The sequence below is a fragment of the Magnolia sinica genome, chromosome 1 (genome assembly GCF_029962835.1).
Source record: "Magnolia sinica isolate HGM2019 chromosome 1, MsV1, whole genome shotgun sequence".
NCBI lineage: Eukaryota > Viridiplantae > Streptophyta > Magnoliopsida > Magnoliales > Magnoliaceae > Magnolia > Magnolia sinica.
Genome location: NC_080573.1, coordinates 4,802,044 through 4,822,968, shown reverse-complemented (window position 1 = coordinate 4,822,968; position 20,925 = coordinate 4,802,044). Strand labels below are relative to the sequence as shown.

General features: G+C 38.2%; 1 protein-coding gene across 1 annotated transcript in view; it reads right to left on the bottom strand.

Annotated features, from left to right (window-relative positions):
- Positions 1–2,537: 2,537 nt before the first annotated feature.
- Positions 2,538–20,925, bottom strand: part of LOC131237284 (receptor-like serine/threonine-protein kinase SD1-8) — a 32,511-nt gene continuing 14,123 nt past the window's right edge. Inside the window, exons 2-7 of the mRNA XM_058234981.1 lie at positions 4,880–5,020; positions 4,571–4,785; positions 3,718–3,928; positions 3,352–3,589; positions 3,104–3,254; positions 2,538–3,016 (exon numbers count right to left, since the gene is read on the bottom strand). Coding sequence (XP_058090964.1) covers positions 2,789–3,016; positions 3,104–3,254; positions 3,352–3,589; positions 3,718–3,928; positions 4,571–4,785; positions 4,880–5,020 — 1,184 coding nt within the window. The 3' untranslated portion in view covers positions 2,538–2,788. The remainder of the gene's footprint in view (positions 3,017–3,103; positions 3,255–3,351; positions 3,590–3,717; positions 3,929–4,570; positions 4,786–4,879; positions 5,021–20,925) is intronic.

Sequence of the window (20,925 nt, the reverse complement as noted above, 5' to 3'; positions counted from 1 at the left end):
ATTCTTGAGGGCCACAAAAGTTTTGGATCAAGCTTTTTTTTTTTTGGTTTTCCCTTCATACATGTCTTTATGATCTCCTGAGTATGTTGGATGAGAAATAAACATCACTGTGGGGTTTAGAATGGTTTCAACTGTGGAAATCTTTACCCCCACCGTTTTTAGTGGTATGATCCACTTATCTTTGGATATGCTTCAATTCTTGGCTCAACCCTTTAAATTAGATGGGAAAACGTATAGACAGTACGGATAAACCACGTGCATTCAAGGTGGGCTCAACTGTTTTTACTCACATACTCAGTAGGCAATCCGATTTCCCTCGCACCCACTAGGTTTAAGGCGTGTAGGGCGCATCGTTTTTTATTTTTATTTTTCTGATGATCCACACTGTCCATTCAACTACATGGATTTAATTGTGATATGGATAAAAAAATGGAGGCAGATCAAATGATCAGGTGGACCACATCAACATGATTTCATTTAAACAAATTATCCACTGTTGAGACTTCATATGGCCGACCAACTACTCCTGTATTCCTCGTACTTGCTCTCGTGACAAAAAAGGACCTGAACAAACAGGTGGACGGCGTTGAAGGGTGAAGTTAATGAAGGTGGGCCTCATTTCATTTCTACAATTCTACACGCGTTTTCATAATTGAAGGGTACAGCTGTAATAAACGTAATGAATAAGGGTAATTGTGAGTCGTAAGTGTTACAGATGATCCTCTGCTTGCGTCAAGCAGGAAAATGGCCGTTGTTGCAATCTAACTGACGGTATCATTACGCACCGTAATTGCTGACTAGCATGGAGCAATGACGATAAGCGTTGTATTAAAACGAGAGAACGAAATTTCAATGAAACCCTCTTCCTTGATTGTCTAATTCATGAACTGACGACTTGTAGGAGTCTTATGCGACTCGACGTGGTATAACTCAGGCTTCATCTGGTTCAGCTACATAAATCATCATTCAAATATGGGTGACTCAGACAAGCTGTTCCCTGCTAGCATAGTTCTAAAACTCACTGACTCAGCTCTAAACTCAGTCAAGTCAACTTGACACTACAAGATTTCGAGCTGAGTGCTTAGGAAACTTGATCTTGAGTCAACTGGGAAACTAGGTCGACTCAACGCAACTCACGGTCACTCGTGATGAGTCATTCGCCTTGTAAAACTATTATTCATTAGAAATGGAAATACACAATAGGATACATAATTCTTTGTTATTAGTTTTCTTATTTTATAATATTTAGTTAAAAATTAAATATTTTAAATATTCTTTATAAGTACACATTATATAATAATTTATACTTAGAAAATATAGTCGAGTCACGTCTTTGAGTTGCCTCAACCGGAATGGATCCCGATTCGAGTTTTTAGCTGTTTTAAGGGTTCTTCCACACTTCCGGGTCCAGCATGACAAGTTCACACTTTTGAAATTATTTGCCAAATAGTCCAGAAGAGAAATGTCAGGGAAAGTCACTCAAGGAAGCATGAGGAATGAGGAGGCCAAACTAACAACTCCACCTAAGAATCTGAGCCGCTTGATCGTGTGTTAAGTTCATAAAAAGAATTCCTTAGGTGTGCGCTCACATGATTGACCCTCAGCCCAAAATTCAGGCCCATCCAAAAATTAGGTGGGCCACACCACAGGCAATGATAGGAGAGGGACTCCAACGGTAGAAACCTTCCATGTGCCATACAACTTGAAATTGGATGAAGGGACTATACAAAAATTAGTCCAAGCCAAAACTCAGGTGCCCAACATCACCTGAAATTGGAAGTTTCGGTGTGTGATTTTACAAATTTTCCTATGGTGCGGCTCACCTGATATTTGGATTTAAAAAAAAAAAAAAATTAAAAAAAAAATAAAATAAAAAATAAACATCTCTGCAATGAACACGAGAGGGCGTACCTGATGGATGAAGTGATATCATACAGAAATCTAGCTAGGTGGGGTAACCGAGCTAAGGACAGCCTGAGATGAACCGCTAGCCATACACCAAGGCCCCAGTGTGGTAGTAAATCATCTCTAGGCAAACCACTCTGTCAGGCGTTTAGATAGTCCAGTATCAGTTCCAGATTGATTAGCCGTTGAACCTAAATATTCATCCCTGGACCTTGCCTGCAAATATTGTAAGGAAGAAAATCCAGAGTGATCTGGGCCGCACATTTCCACATGAAGTTTATCTATGAGGGCCACTCTAGTTCATTCTACATTGGAAGTCTTTATTCATTGCTACTGTGTATGTTATGAAATAAACATTGTTCATTTAGTGGGCCTAATGTGTACAGCCCGCTGTGAAAAATACCATACATATGATTTTATGGTAGCCTAATCAAGATCAAGTGTATCGTGGGCCTTTGTGATGGATGGAGAAGAAGACTGAATAAAGAAGATCTGGATTTTGAATATGGACACACGTGAGGAGAGATTGAAAATGCAACTTCCTGGACGTGTGCAAGATCTGTTCAAGTTGCTAACATGTCCTCGCCCAAAACTTGGTTGCTATACCCAAACAGAGCATAAAGAAACCATCATTTCCACTATGAGATGAAAATACCAATATTACTACGTAAAGATCATTTTTCATACATTTTAGGACACAGTTCAGCTCATTCGTTTCACCAAATTCCTTTATATCTTTATATGGGAAATACAAGAGGCGGACACAAGTTACGACGATAAAAAATGGCAGCGGAAGTTAATTTTACTATCGGCCTTCCACCTCAGAAACTGTTACATCATTTGAAGAACAAGTTCCTTGCCTGATTGTAACTGTGCATCAGTATCAATCCTCCCATAAAGAAAATGCAGGTTGTTTGGGAGTAGGCAGAGCAATAGTCTCATTGCCAAGCATGGACACAACATCTGACATGGTGGGTCTGTCCGCCGCATGTTCTTGCACACACAACAGCGCAACATGAATGCACCTTAATAGCTCAAACGTTGGAGATGAATCGCCCAACATTGGGTCCACCAGCTCCAAAACCCTTCCTCCTTCCCACAATTCCCATGCCTGAAATATGTCCATTTCACTGAAAATATCGCATCATGTAGTCACAAAGAAATTTTAGATAAATGTAGATTTAGTTTAGTTTCTCACATATCCAAGAACGTTGAGATAACGGTCAGAGTGGTGGAAACTGTTGTTCTTCCTGCCGCTCAGGATCTCTAGCAGTATGACTCCGAAACTGAAGACATCAGATTTTATTGAAAAATGGCCCTTTACAGCATACTCGGGAGACATATAACCACTGAATTACATCATAGAACAAGTTTTAGTACCACAGCAACTATATTGAATGATGAGAAAAATGCTAGTCAAAAACAGTTTGGATTGGTTTTACTTACTATGTACCAACAACCTTGTTTGTGTTTCCTTCGGACTCATTGCATCCGAAGATTCGTGCCATGCCGAAATCCGATATTTTAGGGTTCATTTCACCATCCAACAGAATATTGCTGGTTTTTAGATCTCTATGAATGACTTTTAATCTGGAGTACTTGTGAAGATAAAGAAGGCCTTGAGCAACCCCTTCGATGATGTGGGCACGTTTACCCCAATGCAGTAGCGCTTTTTTAATAGGATCTGGCACGGATACATTACCAAATGTGCATGTAAGAGGGCATATTTTTTTGGGTGCATTTGGTACTTAGCTTATCCATCAGTTAAAGAATAGAAACATTAATAAAACTGAAAGTTTTAATGTGACAAACCAAAGAGGAAGGAATCCAAGCTTTTATTGGGCATATACTCATAGATCAATATCTTTTCATCTCCTTCAATACTACAACCAAAGAGTCTAACAAGATTCATATGTTGGAGTTTCGCAATTAGTATTATCTCATTTTTGAACTCTTCAAGTCCTTGTCCTGAACTTCTTGAAAGTCTTTTTACCGCTATTTCTTGTCCCCCCACCAGCTTCCCCTGAAGTAGCCATCGACATTTATTACATTCCCTTTCAAATTAAAAGAATCTGATCTGATATTCCTCGTAAGCATAGGTTGACCAACCTCTACTCAAATATTAAGAATGAAGTTTCATGTGCAAACACTCAAAAAATTTCTTCAAAGAATTCTGTGAGGCTCAGCGTACGTATTTGTGGATGTCATGGTGTATAGAGCGGCCCCTCTACATGATGGCATATTCAAGCCAGCATGTAAGTAATCCTGTATGTGCTTATAGGGTACATGTGCCATTTTGGTACACTTGGGAGAGATCCGGACGACCATTTATAGGGGTACACCATGAACATGATTTCGACAAAAAATTAGAGTGGTCCACTGAACAAGTGGGCAGCAAGCATATCCTCCTTAAACGTAGATGGTTGTCCTTAAAACCATCCATTTTCCTAATGTGCTAGCTTCCCACATAAGGATTGTAGCAGAATGATTCTAGCATGTTAATGCTTGCCTGATGGAATGTCATGTCTGTGCCATGTTGGCACATGTGCTGCGAAATGGCCTCAACCTCTCTCTACACAAATCTCTGTGATACTTCTCCCCAAAAGAGTATATATATAACATACTTCTGATAATTAAATTGATGAAAGAAATATCTATGTATTACCTTGTAAACAGGGCCAAATCCACCCTTACCCAGCTCATTTGCTGCAGAGAAATTATCTGTAGCAGCTGATATGGTGGCAAAACTGCATAATTTAAAATCCGAATCATCAGTCCCATTTCTTCCGAGGTTATTTACATCTCTAAAATTGTTGGCAGCTGCTATATTTCTACCCAACTGATCAAACAGTAGCACTTCCTGACTGGTTTCCCTTTGGGCTGGTTCAGAATGTAGGAAACACAAACAAGCCATCTATTATCAATTAATTGGCATGTATGTCGTGATAGTTCACTAAAGAGAGTGTGAGATTACCTTGAAGTCTCAGCTGTCGCCTCCGTCGATAACTTATGAAGGGTGCTAAGAGAAAACTAGATCCCAGGAGAATACTGATCACTACAACTAGCACCATGAGAGGTGGCTTTAGTCGTTTCTTCTTTCGCACACTTGCATTTTCTATACGTCCAGAAAATGGAGAAAATACATATGAGAGAGAGAGAGAGAGAGAGAGTCATTTCTCATGAGTTCATGAGAATGTTCGTTCTAATCAAACCATTTAGCTTCAAAATCAATCCAATTGGTCGATTGACTTTTAATCCCAAGCTAATTGGACCATTAATCTCCAATTTCAACAAAATCAGATTGTTCATCTTAAATGTTAGTCAAATTGGACAATTGATATTCAACTTTGGACTAATCAATGTTGGAACATGCAAAGCAGATGCATGCATCCTCCCTGCCTTTGCAGATTCATCCAACATATGCATCCTCCTTGCCTCATCCAGATTCATCCAACTGATGCATCGTCTGTTGTCAGAAAGTCTTCAAGACTATCCGCGCTTGACTGGTCGAGCAGACCGCTTGATCAGTCGAGGGTCCACTCGACCAGTCGTGGCCCGCTCGACTCAAAGTCCAGCGAGCTCACCTTTTGGTGTCCGGGTCGCTCGACCGGTCGTGGGGATTGCTCGACCAGTCGTAGGGGTCCCTCGACCAGTCGTGGACTCGGCTCGACTAGTTGTGGTTACATAGATTCGTTTCCGGATTTATTGCGGACTGCAGAAATTTGAGTCGGTTTCGCAGAGGTGCGAAAGAAATGTTACCTAAACTATAAATAGGTATTTCTAGGGCTTTTTTAGGGTATTAAAAATTATTCTAAAGCATTCTAAAGGGTTCTAGGGTTATCAAAGGGTGTAGTAAGGGTGAGATTCGAGGTTGTTCGAATCGGGTAAGTCCTCTCTCTTGTAATTTTCTTTTCATAGTGGATTTTCTATCACTTTGTGCCGTGGTTTTTTTCCACAAGGGTTTTCCACGTTAAATCTTTGCGTTCTTCTGTGATTGCTTGTTACTATTGAATTGCTACCCTAGATCTAGATCTGTGTGATTCCGCAGTACAAATCCCCAACAAGTGGTATTAAAGCAATCGTTGGGGCACAGATCTGAATCTGTAAGATTAATAATAATGGGAAACGACGAGTTTAATATTGAGAAGTACTAGAGCAAAAATAATTTTGAGTTGTGGAGGTTAAGATGATTAGCCTGTTAACTAAGCAAGGCGAGATTAAGGCTCTTAAGGAGCAAAAATCTACCATGAAAGATGATGAATGGGAAAACCTTGAGAGCAATGCTTTAACCTCTATCCGTTATGTCTCACAGATGAGGTTCTCTATAGTGTTTTGAGGGAGACAACTGCGGCTAGTTTGTGGGCGAAGTTAGAGAACATCTATGTAAATAAATCATCTGAAAATCGCCTACACTTGAAGCTACAATGTTATACCTTCAGATGATAAAGGGTGGAGATCTAGAAGCTCATATCAGCAACTTTAATAAATTGATGTGCAAATTACTGGATATGGAGGAAGGGGTCAAAGAAGAGGAACATGCGTATATATTATTGAATTTTTTTCTTGCTTCATATGAGTCTTTAAGGGACACGATGTGCACAGTAAATAAAACCCTAAGTATTGACACTGTTATCTCAGCCCTTCAAGGGAAGGCTATGAGAAAGCTAAACAACGACATGGGGGCATCTTCCGATGCACTGATTACGAGGGGCAGAGATTCTGAGCGAGGTACAGGATCCTCAAGGCCTGGATCCAAATCCAAGGGTAATGGCAAAGGAAAATTGAAGTGTTAGAATTGTGGGTTGTCTGGACACATGAAGAAGGATTGTAGAAATCATAAAACGAAGAAAGAAAATTCACATCTGATGATGAATTAAGTGGTGGTGATGTTTTGTCTGTTTCTATGATTAGTCACTTACATGACAATTATAAAGACGAGTGGATACTTGACACAGGAACATCTTATCACATGACTCTTCATCGGAGTTGGTTTACTAGTTATAAGGAATGCGATAGTGGACATGTTTTTATGGGCAATGACAATACCTGTAATGTTGTGGCTATTGGTACGGCTAGCATAAAGATATTTGATGGGATGGAGCGTACCTTGACTAACGTCAGGCACGTTCCTGACATGAAGAAAAGTTTGATTTCTCTTGGTGCACTCGAGATTATAGGGTGCAAGTTCATCGGTATTGATGGCGTCCTTAAAGTTTCAAAAGGGGCACTCGTGGTTATGAGAGTGCAGAGGCATGGAAACCTTTACAAGTTGATTGAGAGCACTTCAACAGGTGGAGCGGCAACAGCTATTGAAGATTCCACGTCTCTACGTATGTGGCATGCTCGTCTAGGCCACATGAACGAGCGATGCATGAAGGTACTTTCTGATCGATGTTTAATTCTGTCGTTTAAAAATTTTGATTTAGATATATGCGAGCATTGTATGTATGGTAAACAATCTAGATTGTCTTTTAAATCTGGAAAACATGTTTGTAAGAGAGTGCTTGATTATGTGCACTCTGACGTATGGGGGCCATCGCCAAAAGTTTCAATTGAGGGGTTGTCATGGTTTGTTTCATTCATTGACGACTACTCCGAGAAAGTTTGGGTTTACTACACGAAACGTAAATCTGAAATTTTCACCATATTCAAGCAATGGAAGGTAATAGTGGAAAAACAGTTAGAGCGAAAAATAATGGTTTTAAGGACTGACAATGGTGGAGAATTTACTTCCACTGAGTTTAATGATTATTGCAAAGATGATGGGATCATCAAGCACAACACAATGCGCCACACGCCCGAGCAAAACGGTGTGACTGAACGAATGAATCAAACTCTCCTAGAGAGGGCCAGATGCATGTTAAGTAATGCTGCATTGGGTAAGAACCTATAAACTGAGGGTATTAACACGGCTTATTATTTGGTGAACCGGTCTCCTTTAATGACAATTGAATGTAAAATCCCATAGGAAGTATGGAGTGGTCAGAAAATTGACTACTCAGGTCTACGCATATTTGGTTGTGAGGCTTACTTTCACGTACCGTCAGTTGAGAGAGATAAGCTAGACCATAGAGCCAAAAAGTATATCCTTATTGGCATGGCATTGGTGTGAAAGCTTACAGGTTATTTAATAAGGTCACATACAAGGTCATCACTAACTATAACGTCGGATTCGATGAAAGCTCCCTATTTCGTAAGAATGATAGGTATATGAATTAGAATAGATTCCATCATCAATCCATGCCCGGGAGGCAAACAAAACAATTAAACTAATTACCAATCAATCAATAATGCATAAAAGTTAGGAAGGGTATCATCATCCGACCATGCCCAGGAGGCGATAGTGAACAACAGGACTTCCCGACGTCATAAACATCAAAAGTGAAAAAGAGATATTCAAGGCCATTGCAAGATCCATTGTAATTTCGATCACAACACAGACCATTAAAGACAAGAAACATTCCTTTAATTAAACTAAAAGCAACATCAATTCAGTTTAAATCAAAAAAAAAAAAAGGCATAAGTAAAACCTCCCATCAGGCTACAAGCTTCACCTCTTAGCCCCAGCTAAGAGGTTTAGCCTAGCATGATCATGCTAAAACCACAGAAAAAAAATCAAAGGAAAGAAATAAATAAAAGGAAAAGAAAAAAAGGAAAAAACACCGGATCTCTCTCTCTTGCACTTCCTCTCACGTTCCAGCTTCCAGCACTGCCTTTTTTCTCTTTCTTCTCTCTTTATAGGTGCCAGGGGCTGTGCAGGAGAGGCCTGGCCGGATTGCGAAATCATTCGCCGCAGATTCCTCGCGGAACTCTGTTTCTGCGCCAGAAAACGCTTAGCCTGATTGCGTTTGGACTCAGTTTGAGAGAAGGAGTCTTCCCCTCTTTGAAATCTGCCAGCATGGTGAGTGTAAGCACCCATTGTATGATCAAATGGACGGTTTGGATCGCTGATCCGTTCACGGACGGAGGCCAGCAACTTCCCGCAACTTCCGGCTTTCCCGGACGAGCGTAAGGCTTACGCGGACGCGCTGACGTGTTCAGTGGGACCCGTGGCGATGTTTCTGATGAAATCCACCCCGTCCATCAGATTCCTCTCGATTTTTCGGTCAGAATGGGCTGGTTTTTGTCGAGTTTTGGCGTGGTCCACAGATGTTTTTCTTCCACAGTTCATCTTACGTTTGGACAGCTGAAATCATCTCTCCATTGTCTTCTGGAGTTCCGCCTCCTAGGCGATGGTTACGCCTATACTCTGGAGCGAATGAACGGTCCGGATTTAACATCTGAAGAGCGAGTGGGGCCCACTGTTGAAAAAACGGACGAACAGCGTCCGTCCGCTGTTATTGCGGAAGAAGGAGACGGGTCAGCGTCGGGTTGACCAGACCAGCTGGTCCGGTGCAGCTCACGTGCGTGTGCAGCTCACGTGCGTGTGCACTATATGCACATCCAACTCATGTGGGGTCCATGATGATGGATCTAGGAAATCCGCTCCGTTCATCCGTCTTGTCTCCTTAGATAATGGGTTGAGACCAAATTTTAAGCATATCCAGATCTCAGGTGGGCCCAAAATCAATGGTTTATGGGCTGATTTGAGTGTTGGGCCACTTCCAGAGGGATTCAATGGCTGAAATTTGACGTGTACGGTTATTTTTGGGTCCTCGAGCCATGAATAAAGTTTTGAGCCGAACAGATGATGGAAACCCAGTGATCTTGTATTCTGGCTGACTTTCAGGCCGCTTGAGCTTCAGTTTCTTGATTTCTGCGGATCCCTGGCGTGTAATTCCGTCGATCTTGGTCCTCTGAAGTCCGTCCCTTGCCTTTAGTGTCATCGGAGCATTAAATCCATGCTTTAAGCTCTCTTTTCAGTCCACGCTTGTAAATACACTCTGCATCACAAACATGATTAAAGCGGGTCGTTAAACGGTATCATGTTCGTAAATCCAAGAAATAACTGGGGTCTAATATGCAATATTTGACCCTCAACACAACCCCCAACCAGCATTTTGCTAGTCCCGAGCAAAGCATGCGAAAAGTAAGTTGAGAATTACAGAACAATTTCTATAAACTCGAGTGATTTTTGTAGAATAATCCAGATATGAGAATTCCCATATTCATGAATGTTGGATATTACTTTCTCCTGACTCAAGCGCACGGTAAACTTCATAATCAAGTTCAAAGTATTATTCTATTAATTAGGAAAATTCTAATCATTGAGATCTATAAGCATACAGTGTAATCTCACTTATCATCATTAAAATTCACTTCTCTATTTGAGGATATCATTGGTAACCAATAAGAAGATTCATGATAACCAAAACTTGCCTCACGGATCATCTTTTTATTCTTTAACTTTTGATTTTTCCATTAAAAGTGACATACTACAAGAAAGAGGGTTTTTAGCGACGAAACTCATTTTCGTTGCTAAAAGTCACTTTTAGCGACGAAATAATTTTTTGTCGCCAAAAGTGTACTTTTAGCCACGAGACTTTTAGCGACGAAAATTTTCATAGCTAAAAATCATGGATAAGACATTTAGCGACGAATATTTTCGTCGCTAAAGGCTACAAACACCTTTTACTAAAAATCGAATGGATTACTTTTAGCTACGAAAATTTTCGTAGCTAAATATCGTAGATGAGATTTTTAGCGACGAAAATTTTCGTCGCCAAAGGCTACAATCATTTTCACAACCATTTTTGAAGCCACTCGAATGGATTACTTTTTGCTACGAAACTTTTCGTAGCTAAAATTTGTGAACGAGATTTTTAGCGACGAAAATTTTCGTTGCCAAAGGCTGTAAACAATTTTTCAAAACATTGAATGAATTACTTTTAGCTACACAACTATTCGTATCTAAAAATCATGGAATAAACTTTTAGCGACGAAAACTTCCGTCGCTAAAAGCTGCAACAATAAGGATTTAACCAGTTAAGATTACTTTTAGCTACGAAACGTTTCGTAGCTAAAAAACCTGGATGTGACTTTTAACGACGAAAATTTTCGTCGCTAAAGGCTGTAACAATTTTAAAAACGTGGATAAGACTTTTAGCGAGGAAAATATTCGTCGCTAAAGACTTTTACCTACGAAATATTTCGTAGGTAAAAGCCTCTTTTTTTATATATCACCTGTTAGAATATAATTCATCATATTCTTCCTGATATACACCTGTTATATAATATATTTCATCATATTCACATTCACATCCATCGAAACCCAAACTATGTAAATTCATCCAAACATAAACTACATTCATCTAAACATAAACTGCATCCATCTAAACACAAACAATCTTATGGAAAAAAAATAAATGAAAAGAGAGATAACATATGAGAGGTGATCCAGACAAATGAAAAGAAATCAGGTTTAGGTTATAGGTTATAGGTTACAGCTTTAGGGAATTGAGAATAGGTTAAGGTTTAGGTTTAAGAAATCAGGTTCTAGTTCGGGTTCGGTATCAGGTTTAGGTTTGGGTTTTCAAGTTTAGGTTTAAGTTTAGGTTAGGGAGTTGACATTAGGATTAGGTGTAGATTTAGGTTTAAGGATTTGAGATTACATTTAGGTTTTAGGTTTAGGTTATATGTTTAGGTTTAGGTTATAAGTCTAGGTTATAGGTTTAGGTTTAAGTTAGGTTATAGGTTAATGTTTAGGGAATTGAGAATAGGTTAAGGTTTAGGTTTAAGTTAGGTTATAGGTTAAAGTTTAGGGAATTGAGAATAGGTTAAGGTTTAGGTTTAGGAAATCGGGTTCGGGTTCGGGTTCGGGTTTAGGTTTGGGGTTTCAAGTTTAGGTTTAGGTTAAGGAGTTGAGATTAGGATTAGGTGTAGGTGTAGGTTTAGGAATTTGAGAATACATTTAGGTTATAGGTTTAGGTTTAGGTTATAAGTGTCGGTTATAGGTTATAGCTTTAGGGATTTGAGAATAGGTTAAGGTCTAGGTTTAGGAAATCGGGTTCGGGTTCAGGATCGGGTTTAAGTTTGAGTTTTCAAGTTTAGGTTTAGGTTTAGGTTAGGGAGTTGAGATTAGGATTAGGTATAGGTTTAGGTTTGGGGATTTAAGAATACATTTAGGTTTTAGGTTTAGGTTTAGGTTTTAGGTTTTAAGTTTAGGTTAAGGTTATAGGTTTAGGTTAGGTTTAGGTTATAGGTTATAGGTTATAGGTTATAGCTTTAGGGAATTGAGAATAGGTTAAGGTTTAGGTTTAGTTTTAGGAAATCGGGTTCGGGATTGGGTTTAGGTTTGGGTTTTCAAGTCTAGGTTTATGTTTAGGTTAGGGAGTTGAGATTAGGATTAGGTGTAGGTTTAGGTTTAGGGATTTGAGAATACATTTAGGTTTTAAGTTTAGGTTTTGGTTTAGGTTATAGGTTTAGGTTTTGGTTTTAGGTTTAGGTTAAGGTTATAAGTTTAGGTTATTGGGTTATAGGTTATAGGTTAAGGTTTAGGTTAAGGTTATATGTTTTGGTTTAGGTTTAGGTTTAGGTTTAGGTTTTAGGTTTAGGTTAAGGTTATAGGTTTAGGTTAAGTTTAGATTTAGGTTATAGGTTGTAGGTTTAGAGAATTGAGAATAGGTTAAGGTTTAGGTTTAGGAAATTGGGTTCGGGTTCGGGTTTAGGTTTGGGTTTTGAAGTTTATATTTAGGCTAAGGAGTTGAGATTAGGATTGGGTGTAGGTTTAGGTTTAACGATTTGAGAATACATTTAGGTTTTAGGTTTAGGTTTAGGTTTTAGTTTATAGGTTTAGGTTTAGGTTAAGGTTAGGTTATAGGTTATAAGTTTAGGTTATAGGTTTAGGTTTAGGTTATAGGTTTTGGTTATAGGTTATAGGTTATAGCTTTAAGGATTTGAGAATACATTTAGGTTTAGGGATTTGAGAATACATTTAGGTTTTAGGTTGTAAGTGTAAGTTATAGGTTTAGTTTTAAGTTAGGTTATAGGTTAAGGTTTAGGGAATTGAGAATATGTTAAGGTTTAGATTTAGGGATTTGAGAATACATTTAGGTTTTAGGTTTAGGTTTAGGTTTTAGGCTTAGGTTTAGGTATAGGTTATAGGTTATAGGTTATAGCTTTAGGGAATTGAGAATAGGTTAAGGTTTAGGTTTAGGTTTAGGAAATCGGTTTAAGTTTAGGCTATAGGTTATAGGTTTTTGTTTAGTTTAAGGTTATAGGTTTTTGTTTAGGTTTAAGTCTAGGTTTTAGGTTTAGGTTAAGGTTATAGGTTTAAGTTATAGGTTATGGTTTAGGTTATAGGTTTAAGTTATAGGTTATAGGTTGTAGCTTTAGGGAATTGAGAATAGGTTAAGGTTTAGGTTTAGGACATCGGGTTGGGGTTCGGGATCGGGTTTAGGTTTGGGTTTTCAAGTTTAGGTTTAGGTTTAGGTTAGGGAGTTGAGATTAGGATTAGGTGTAGGTTTACGTTTAGGGATTTGAGAATACATTTAGGTTTTAGGTTTTGGTTTAGGTTTTAGTTTATAGGTTAAGGTTTAGGTTTTAGGTTTAGGTTAAGGTTAGGTTTGAGGTTATAAGTTTAGGTTACAGGTTATAGGTTCTGGTTTAGGTTAAGGTTATATGTTTTTCTTTAGGTTTAGGTTTAGGTTTTAAGTTTAAGTTAAGGTTATAGGTTTAGGTTTGGGTTATAGGTATAGGTATTGGGATTTGAGAATAGGTTTAGGTTAAGGTTATGAGTCTAGGTTTAGGTTATAGGTTATGGTTTAAGTTTAGGCTATAGGTACAAGTTTAGGTTATAGGTTAAGGTTTAGTTTTAGGAAATCGGGTTCGGGTTCGGGATCGGGTTTAGGTTTGGGTTATAAGTATAGGTTATAGGTTATGAGAATAGGTTTAGTTAAGGTTATGAGTCTAGGTTTAGGTTATAGGTTTTGTTTTAGGTTTAGGCTATAGGTATAGGTTTAGGTTATAGGTTTAGGGAATGGTTTAGGAAATCGGGTTCGGGTTTGAGATTGGGTTTAGGTTTGGGTTATAGGTATAGGTTTTGGGATTTGAGAATAGGTTTAGGTTAAGGTTATAAGTCTAGGTTTAGGTTATAGGTTAAGGTTTAGGTTTAGGTTATATGTATAGGTTTAGGTTATAGGTTAAGGTTTAGGTTTAGGAAATCGGGTTCGGGTTCGGGATCGGCTTTAGGTTTGGGTTATAGGTATAGGTTTTGGTATTTGAGAATAGGTTTAGGTTAAGGTTATGAGTCTTGGTTTAGGTTATAGGTTAAGGTTTAGGTTTAGGCTATAGGTATAGGTTTAGGTTATAGGTATAGGTTTAGGTTTAGGAAACCGGGTTCGGGTTCGGGATCGAGTTTAAGTTTGGGTTATAGGTGTGGGTTTTGGGATTTGAGAATAGGTTTAGGTTAAGGTTGTAAGTATAGGTTATAGGTTATAGGTTAAGGTTAAGGTTCAGGTTTCGGCTATATGTATAGGTTTAGGGATTTGAGAATAGGTTTAGGTTTAAGTTTAGGTTAAGGTTATAAGTCTAGGTTTAGGTTATAGGTTAAGGTTTAGGTTTAGGCTATACGTTAAGGTTTAGGTTTTGGAAATCGGGTTAGGTTTCTAGATCGGGTTTAGGTTTGGGTTATAGGTATAGGTTTTGGGATTTAAAAATAGGTTTAGGTTAAGGTTATGAGTCTAGGTTTAGGTTATATGTTAAGTTTTAGGTTTAGGCTATAGGTATAGGTTTAGGTTATAGGTTAAGGTTTAGGTTTAGGAAATCGGGTTCGGGTTCGGGATCGGGTTTAGGTTTGGGTTATAGGTATGGGTTTTAGGATTTAAGAATAGGTTTAGGTTAAGGTTGTTAGTATAGGATATAGGTTAAGCTTAAGGTTTAGGTTTCGGCTATAAGTATAGGTTTTGGGATTTGAGAATAGGTTTAGGTTAAGATTATGAGTCTAGGTTTAGGTTATAGGTTAAGGTTTAGGTTTAGGCTATAGGTATAGGTTTAGGTTATAGGTTAAGGTTTAAGTTTAGGAAATCGGGTTCAGTTTCGGGATCGGGTTTAGGTTTAGGTTATAGGTATAAGTTTTGGGATTTAAGAATAGGTTTAGGTTAAGGTTGTAAGTATAGGTTATAGGTTAAGGTTATGGTTTATGTTTCGGCTATAAGTATAGGTTTTGGGATTTGAGAATAGGTTTAGGTTTAGGTTAAGGTTTAGGTTTAGGTTATAGGTATAGGTTTAGGTTATACGTTAAGGTTTAGGTTTAGGTTATAGGTATAAGTTTAGGTTATAGGTTAGGGTTTAGGTTTAGGAAATCGGGTTAGGGTTCGGGATCGGGTTTACGTTTGGATTATAGGTATAGGTATTGGGATTTGAGAATAGGTTTAGATTAAGGTTATGAATCTAGGTTAAGGTTATAGGTTAAGGTTTAGGTTTAGGCTATAGGTATAGGTTTTGGGATTTGAGAATAGGTTTTATGAGTCTAGGTTTAGGTTATAGGTTAAGGTTTAGGTTTAGGCTATAGGTATAGATTTAGGTTATAGGTATAGGTTTTGGGATTTGAGAATACATTTAGGTTTTAGGTTTACGTTTAGGTTTTAGGTTTTAGGTTAAGGTTTATGTTTAGGTTTAGGTTTAGATGTAGGTTAAGGTTTTAGGTCAGGTTTAGGTTAAGGTTATAGGTATAGGTTAAGGTTTAGGTTTAGGTTATAAGATATAGGTTTAGGAAATTGAGAATAGGTTAAGGTTTAGGTTTAAGAAATCGGGTTCGGGTTCGGGATCGGGTTTATGTTTGGGTTTTCAAGTTTAGGTATAGGTTTAGGTTAGGGAGTTAAGATTAGGATTAGGTGTAGGTTTAGGTTTAGGGATTTGAGAATACATTTAGGTTTTAGGTTTAGGTTTAGGTTTTAAGTTTTAGGTTAAGGTTTAGGTTTAGGTTAAGGTTGAGGTTTAGGTTATAGGTTAAGGTTTTAGGTCATAGGGTTTGGTTTAGGTTAAGGGTATGGTCCCTGCAAATGCAGATATAAACACGGCCATCCGACGCAAATGGCCAGGCCCTTCCAATGCTGTCCATAAAAAAGAGACAGCTTCATCATGGTCATAATAGCGGTTCCCTCTTTCCAGGGAACCCCGCTCTTCCGAATAGCTCCGACGCACATCCGGGTCTGCTCCATTAATTTCGATCAAATACATAAACACGGCCTGTCCAAATGGTCAGGCCCCTCCAATGCTTCCATGGATGACTTCATCATGGTCATAACTGCGGTTCCCACCTTCCAAGGAACCCCGCTCATCCGGATAGCTCCGACGCACATCCGGTCTGCTCCATTAATTTTGAGCAAATACATAAACACGGCTGTCCAAATGGCCAGGCCACTCCAATGGTTTAGGCTTTCCTTACCTTCCATTGTATGCTTTCAAGGTGCAAGATGGCCATTGAAACACACATACATCTTGGGAATCGCTTCTCAAATCCCAGATTGTTTTGTTTTGAAACTCGTTCATCTCACCTGAAAACCTGTCACATAATGAATAACTGTAACCACAATGATAACTATTATGAATGCACTATAATGAACGAATTATTATTATTATTATAGATAACTGTAATTACAACATGGATGTTGGAGTCACTTATGAAAGGGTAGAATGGTATATAAAGATTATAATTGACTTAGAAATATAAATGCTATTATAGATAACTGTAATTACAACATGGATGCTGTGTGTGTCTATTTCATATGCACCTCAACATATATGTCTGCATGCATGTGCAGGTGTGTGTGTCCATATATTGTATTAGAGAAGGGAAGGGATTATTTAAATCATTAACAAAAGAAATATATGAATATTAAAAGATGTTGACTTCTTCATAAAATGCTCAAGCCTATAAAGAAATGAAACCAATGTCCACACCACCTGATTGATTTGCATATAAAACAACCATATTACAATGAACTATTTCAATCTCAATCCAAACCATCCATGGTGGGATGTGGATGATCACATATTTAATAGCGACCCGCCTGGCTTTGAAGTGGATTGAATCAGACCTCTCTAAACACAAAGGCCTTGACATGGTGGGATTTGACTGGGTCATGTGTGGCTCCCTTAAGTAGTGGCACAAAACCATATTTGGAAGTGGTTGGTGAAATACCTATTTGACACACTTCTGAACCCCAAACACTAATCTGTTGCCACGTGGGGGATTGCCAAGAAATACACCATGTTTATCGGAAGTAGGTTGCATGCTGAGGTTCACCATGATTTATGTATTTTATCCACTATGTCCATCCATTTCAATAGATAATTTTAGGGCTTGAGCTCAAAAATGAAGCATATCAAACGCTCAAATGGACTACACCATAGGAAAAAGTGTGAATTGAACATCTACTATAGAGAATTTCCTAAGGGCCATAGAAGTTTTGGATCAAGCTTATTTTAATGTTTCCCCTTTGCTCATGCCCATATGATCTTATGAATAGGTTGCATGACAAATAAACATCACCAGGGAGCCTAGCAAGGTTTCAACAATGGAAAACCCATTAATTAATTACCATGTTACTAGAACAAAATTTTCAAGCTCAGGTGCATGTGGATGATCAATTTCAATCCAAACCATTCCTTCTTTTTGAAGTGGGCCACATATAACGGATGGGCTGGATTTGTGAAACTTGGTCTGACTACTCATCCAAGTGGGACACATATAATGGATGGGCTGGATTTGTGAACCACATCTTGTTGAGCCCAACAAATGATCATGAATATTTTAATGGAGGGTAACCCCTCTCAACTTTTGTACGTGGTGTGGCCCAAAAAAGCCACGGATTGACTTCATTTTTAAGCCCCGGGCCCAACATAGAATGGTGCATTTGACTGATTAGGTAGATGTTCGACACCCATCATGGTAACACAATAGTAGGTGTTACCCTTGTCGTGGGCCCACCTTGATGATGTGTTATATATCCACTCGCCCAACCATTTTTCCATCGGGATCTTAGACCCACCATGTTTGTGTTGCTGAGTTTTTCACAGAAGAAGTTTATTCTTAATGTTTAAATTGAGTTATTTCTCCATATTATAGATATTTTGAATTTGTAAGCCCACTTTTATAGCCCACTTGATGATTGGTTTAGCTTAATAAATATCTCAAATATTCATCTTGATGGGCTTAACAAAATAGCATAAATTGAGTTATTACTCCATACCTGTAAGTAACTTTCACTTGTAAGTGACTTACGGGTAAGTCACTTACAACTTAAAAGAACTTACAGCATCTAAATAGGCCCACCAATATTTATATACCTCTCATTTTTGGAATAAATCCCTTATTTCATGTATTTTTTACTTTTGGACAGGTTGGATTTCAAATAAACATTGCGATGGGCCTTAAGATAGTTTCAACGGTGGTAATCACTCTCCCCGCTGTTTTCTGTGGTGGGGTCCACTATATAGTTTTTATCTGCCTCATTCTTTGGCTTAAGACTTAAAATGATATCTCAAAATGGATGGACGGTGTGGATATAACAAATACATTGTAGTGTTTCCACACCATAGGAAACAATGGACCACACCATAGGAAACAATGGACTTGAACTTATACCATTGAAAATTTCTTAGGGCCACACCAAGTTTTAGATCGAACTTACTCATGTCCTAAAATACTATAATGCTATAGTGAAATAGGTGAACCGCATGAATAAGTCACATATATCAAGGTGGATCTCAAGAATTTAAGTAAACTTTTTTGGAATTGATTTTTGAGGGAATATTCTCAACAAACAGGTGTTAGAAATCATAATTGGTTATTTGCTATAAAAAATAAGGTAATTCAAAAAATCAAACACACCTAGAAAAATAAATAAATAAATAAATAATTTTGAATTGTGAGTAGTAAAACCAAAAGCATTTGAATTTGTAAACGTTAAACAGGCCCATCCCATCCATTCACTTAGATATTATGATCTAAGCCATTGATCATATATGGTGGGTCATCCTGCTTGTGAATCAGAGGGGTGGTTCTAATAAATTTCCACTCTACTAGTTGATTAGATGGGCAAATAGAAGTAGACTTGCAACATTCATCTGTAAAATGTGAACAACAAAACCAAACGATGCATTTTACAGGTGTTTACAACAACATAAAATATTTTTCCACTAGTGTAATGACTTAGGGTGTGATGCATTAGCCTTGTGCGGAGCAAGCCCTAAACATTATCCTTTCTTTTGTGATTATCCATGACTCTAGATCTAACACATAAAACTTCAGGTTCCAGTGATTTGCTTCTTTCAACTCTAGTTGCATCAGCCTACTTGGCTCAACTCCCATTCAACTCTTATTATACAAGAACAAAGCTGAATGGTGATTTCAAATTGGTTTGCCGGATAGAAAAAAATACATCAGGCGAACTGTCCATTGTACATGGTCTTTTTCAAATATTTGCAACCCTCAACCTCAATTAAGCATGGTGGAAACAGCGCTGAACATCAATTTTGGAGCTTTCCAAACACAAACTAATTATTGCAACTCAGTTCAGTAGTGCATCCAAAAGCAGCCTGAAACTTTTATGTTCAAATAGAGATTTATCAATGAGAATATAACTCACAGCTCTAGGTGCCTCCTTCACTACAAGTTTCCCCTTGTGCCGGTCTATCTCTTCTATGCAAGCTTTAATTGCATCATTTAGAACTGATATGCCTTGTTCCTGCCAAAATGGAAAAAAAAAATTTTAATTAAAAAAATGGCAAATTTTGAAGAACAATGGACATCGGGAAACAATAAAACTGATCCACAACCAAAATATAGCATTTTTCTTTTATTGGCAACATACAAAAAAGGAGTCCCCATCCATCAGCTAAAACATTGGTGATTGTGTTGGCCACTTGTATGAATACCGATAGGTTGCTTCTCTAGAATACGCGAGATATCTAGAGAATAATGAAGAATTACAATGGATGACAACAGAGGAATCCAATAATATGATAGACACTACAGATAGGCATTGCAACTCCGCCTACTAGTGACACTCTAGCTGGTCCCAAGCCCAGGCAAAAGAGAGTTGATGTTAGGTGGACAGCCAGTGGTAAAACCTTTACAAAGAAAATCATGAGAAATCGACCTCGAATAGCTAGGACAAGGTTATGATAAGGATGATGACGATGATGGCACCATAGATAAGTAAATGGTTAGAAGGTTTTATGTTCGAAGGAATATATTTCTAAATGGAAAACAGATGCAGGAAAGGAAACACAATCCATTAAGATCATGAATAAATGAATCCGGTAATCAAAAAAGGTCTAAGTTCCATCCCTTAGCTAACACATCAATGAGCATGTTGCCCTCTTATAGAGAACATCTGAGGGGCTAGTTCTCCAAAGCATACAAGATTCTAGAGATCATAGAAGAATTACAAAATAAAATATTAGAGGAATCCAAATGGTATGATAGACATTAGTTAAGCATTGTAATTCCACATGGTAGCAACAGGCCAACCATTCCCAAGGCAGGGTAAAGTGGGGTTGATGCCAGATTGGCAGCAAATAATCAAACTCGGTCAAACAAATCAAGGTAATCCAACAAACCTTGATTTTATGGAGAATTTGTAGAGATTCTCGTATTTTTCTATTACGGTCCTCTCTATTTGGCTAACATAATTAGGAAGAAGAAATTCAGACTCTCTGTTTGTAATTAGAGAACTAGGTATACCCAATTAGGACTACAACTTGGGTTTGAGACAACCTGAGTTTGGGTCATTTTGGCTGAGGCTGTCAAGGTCCTTGAGTTGGTTCGGTTTGAAAACAATAATCCAATTTGAATTCAGGTTGTGTTTGGGTTGAGCAAATGCAGGTTGAGTACGGTCAAGTTCGGAATAATCCATGGAACTTGGGGCATTCAAACATTGGAAATCTCGAGTTCCATGGAATTCAACAGAGGATTCAACACATCCCAACAACGAGTAAGTGAAGAAAAAATAGCCAAATTCCCCATTGATGGTCCTTGACCGGATACAGAAGATGGCCAAACAACAACACCAACATTTTTGCATAAAACACATGCATGGAAAATCTTTGAGTGAATCCAAACTGCACAACTTG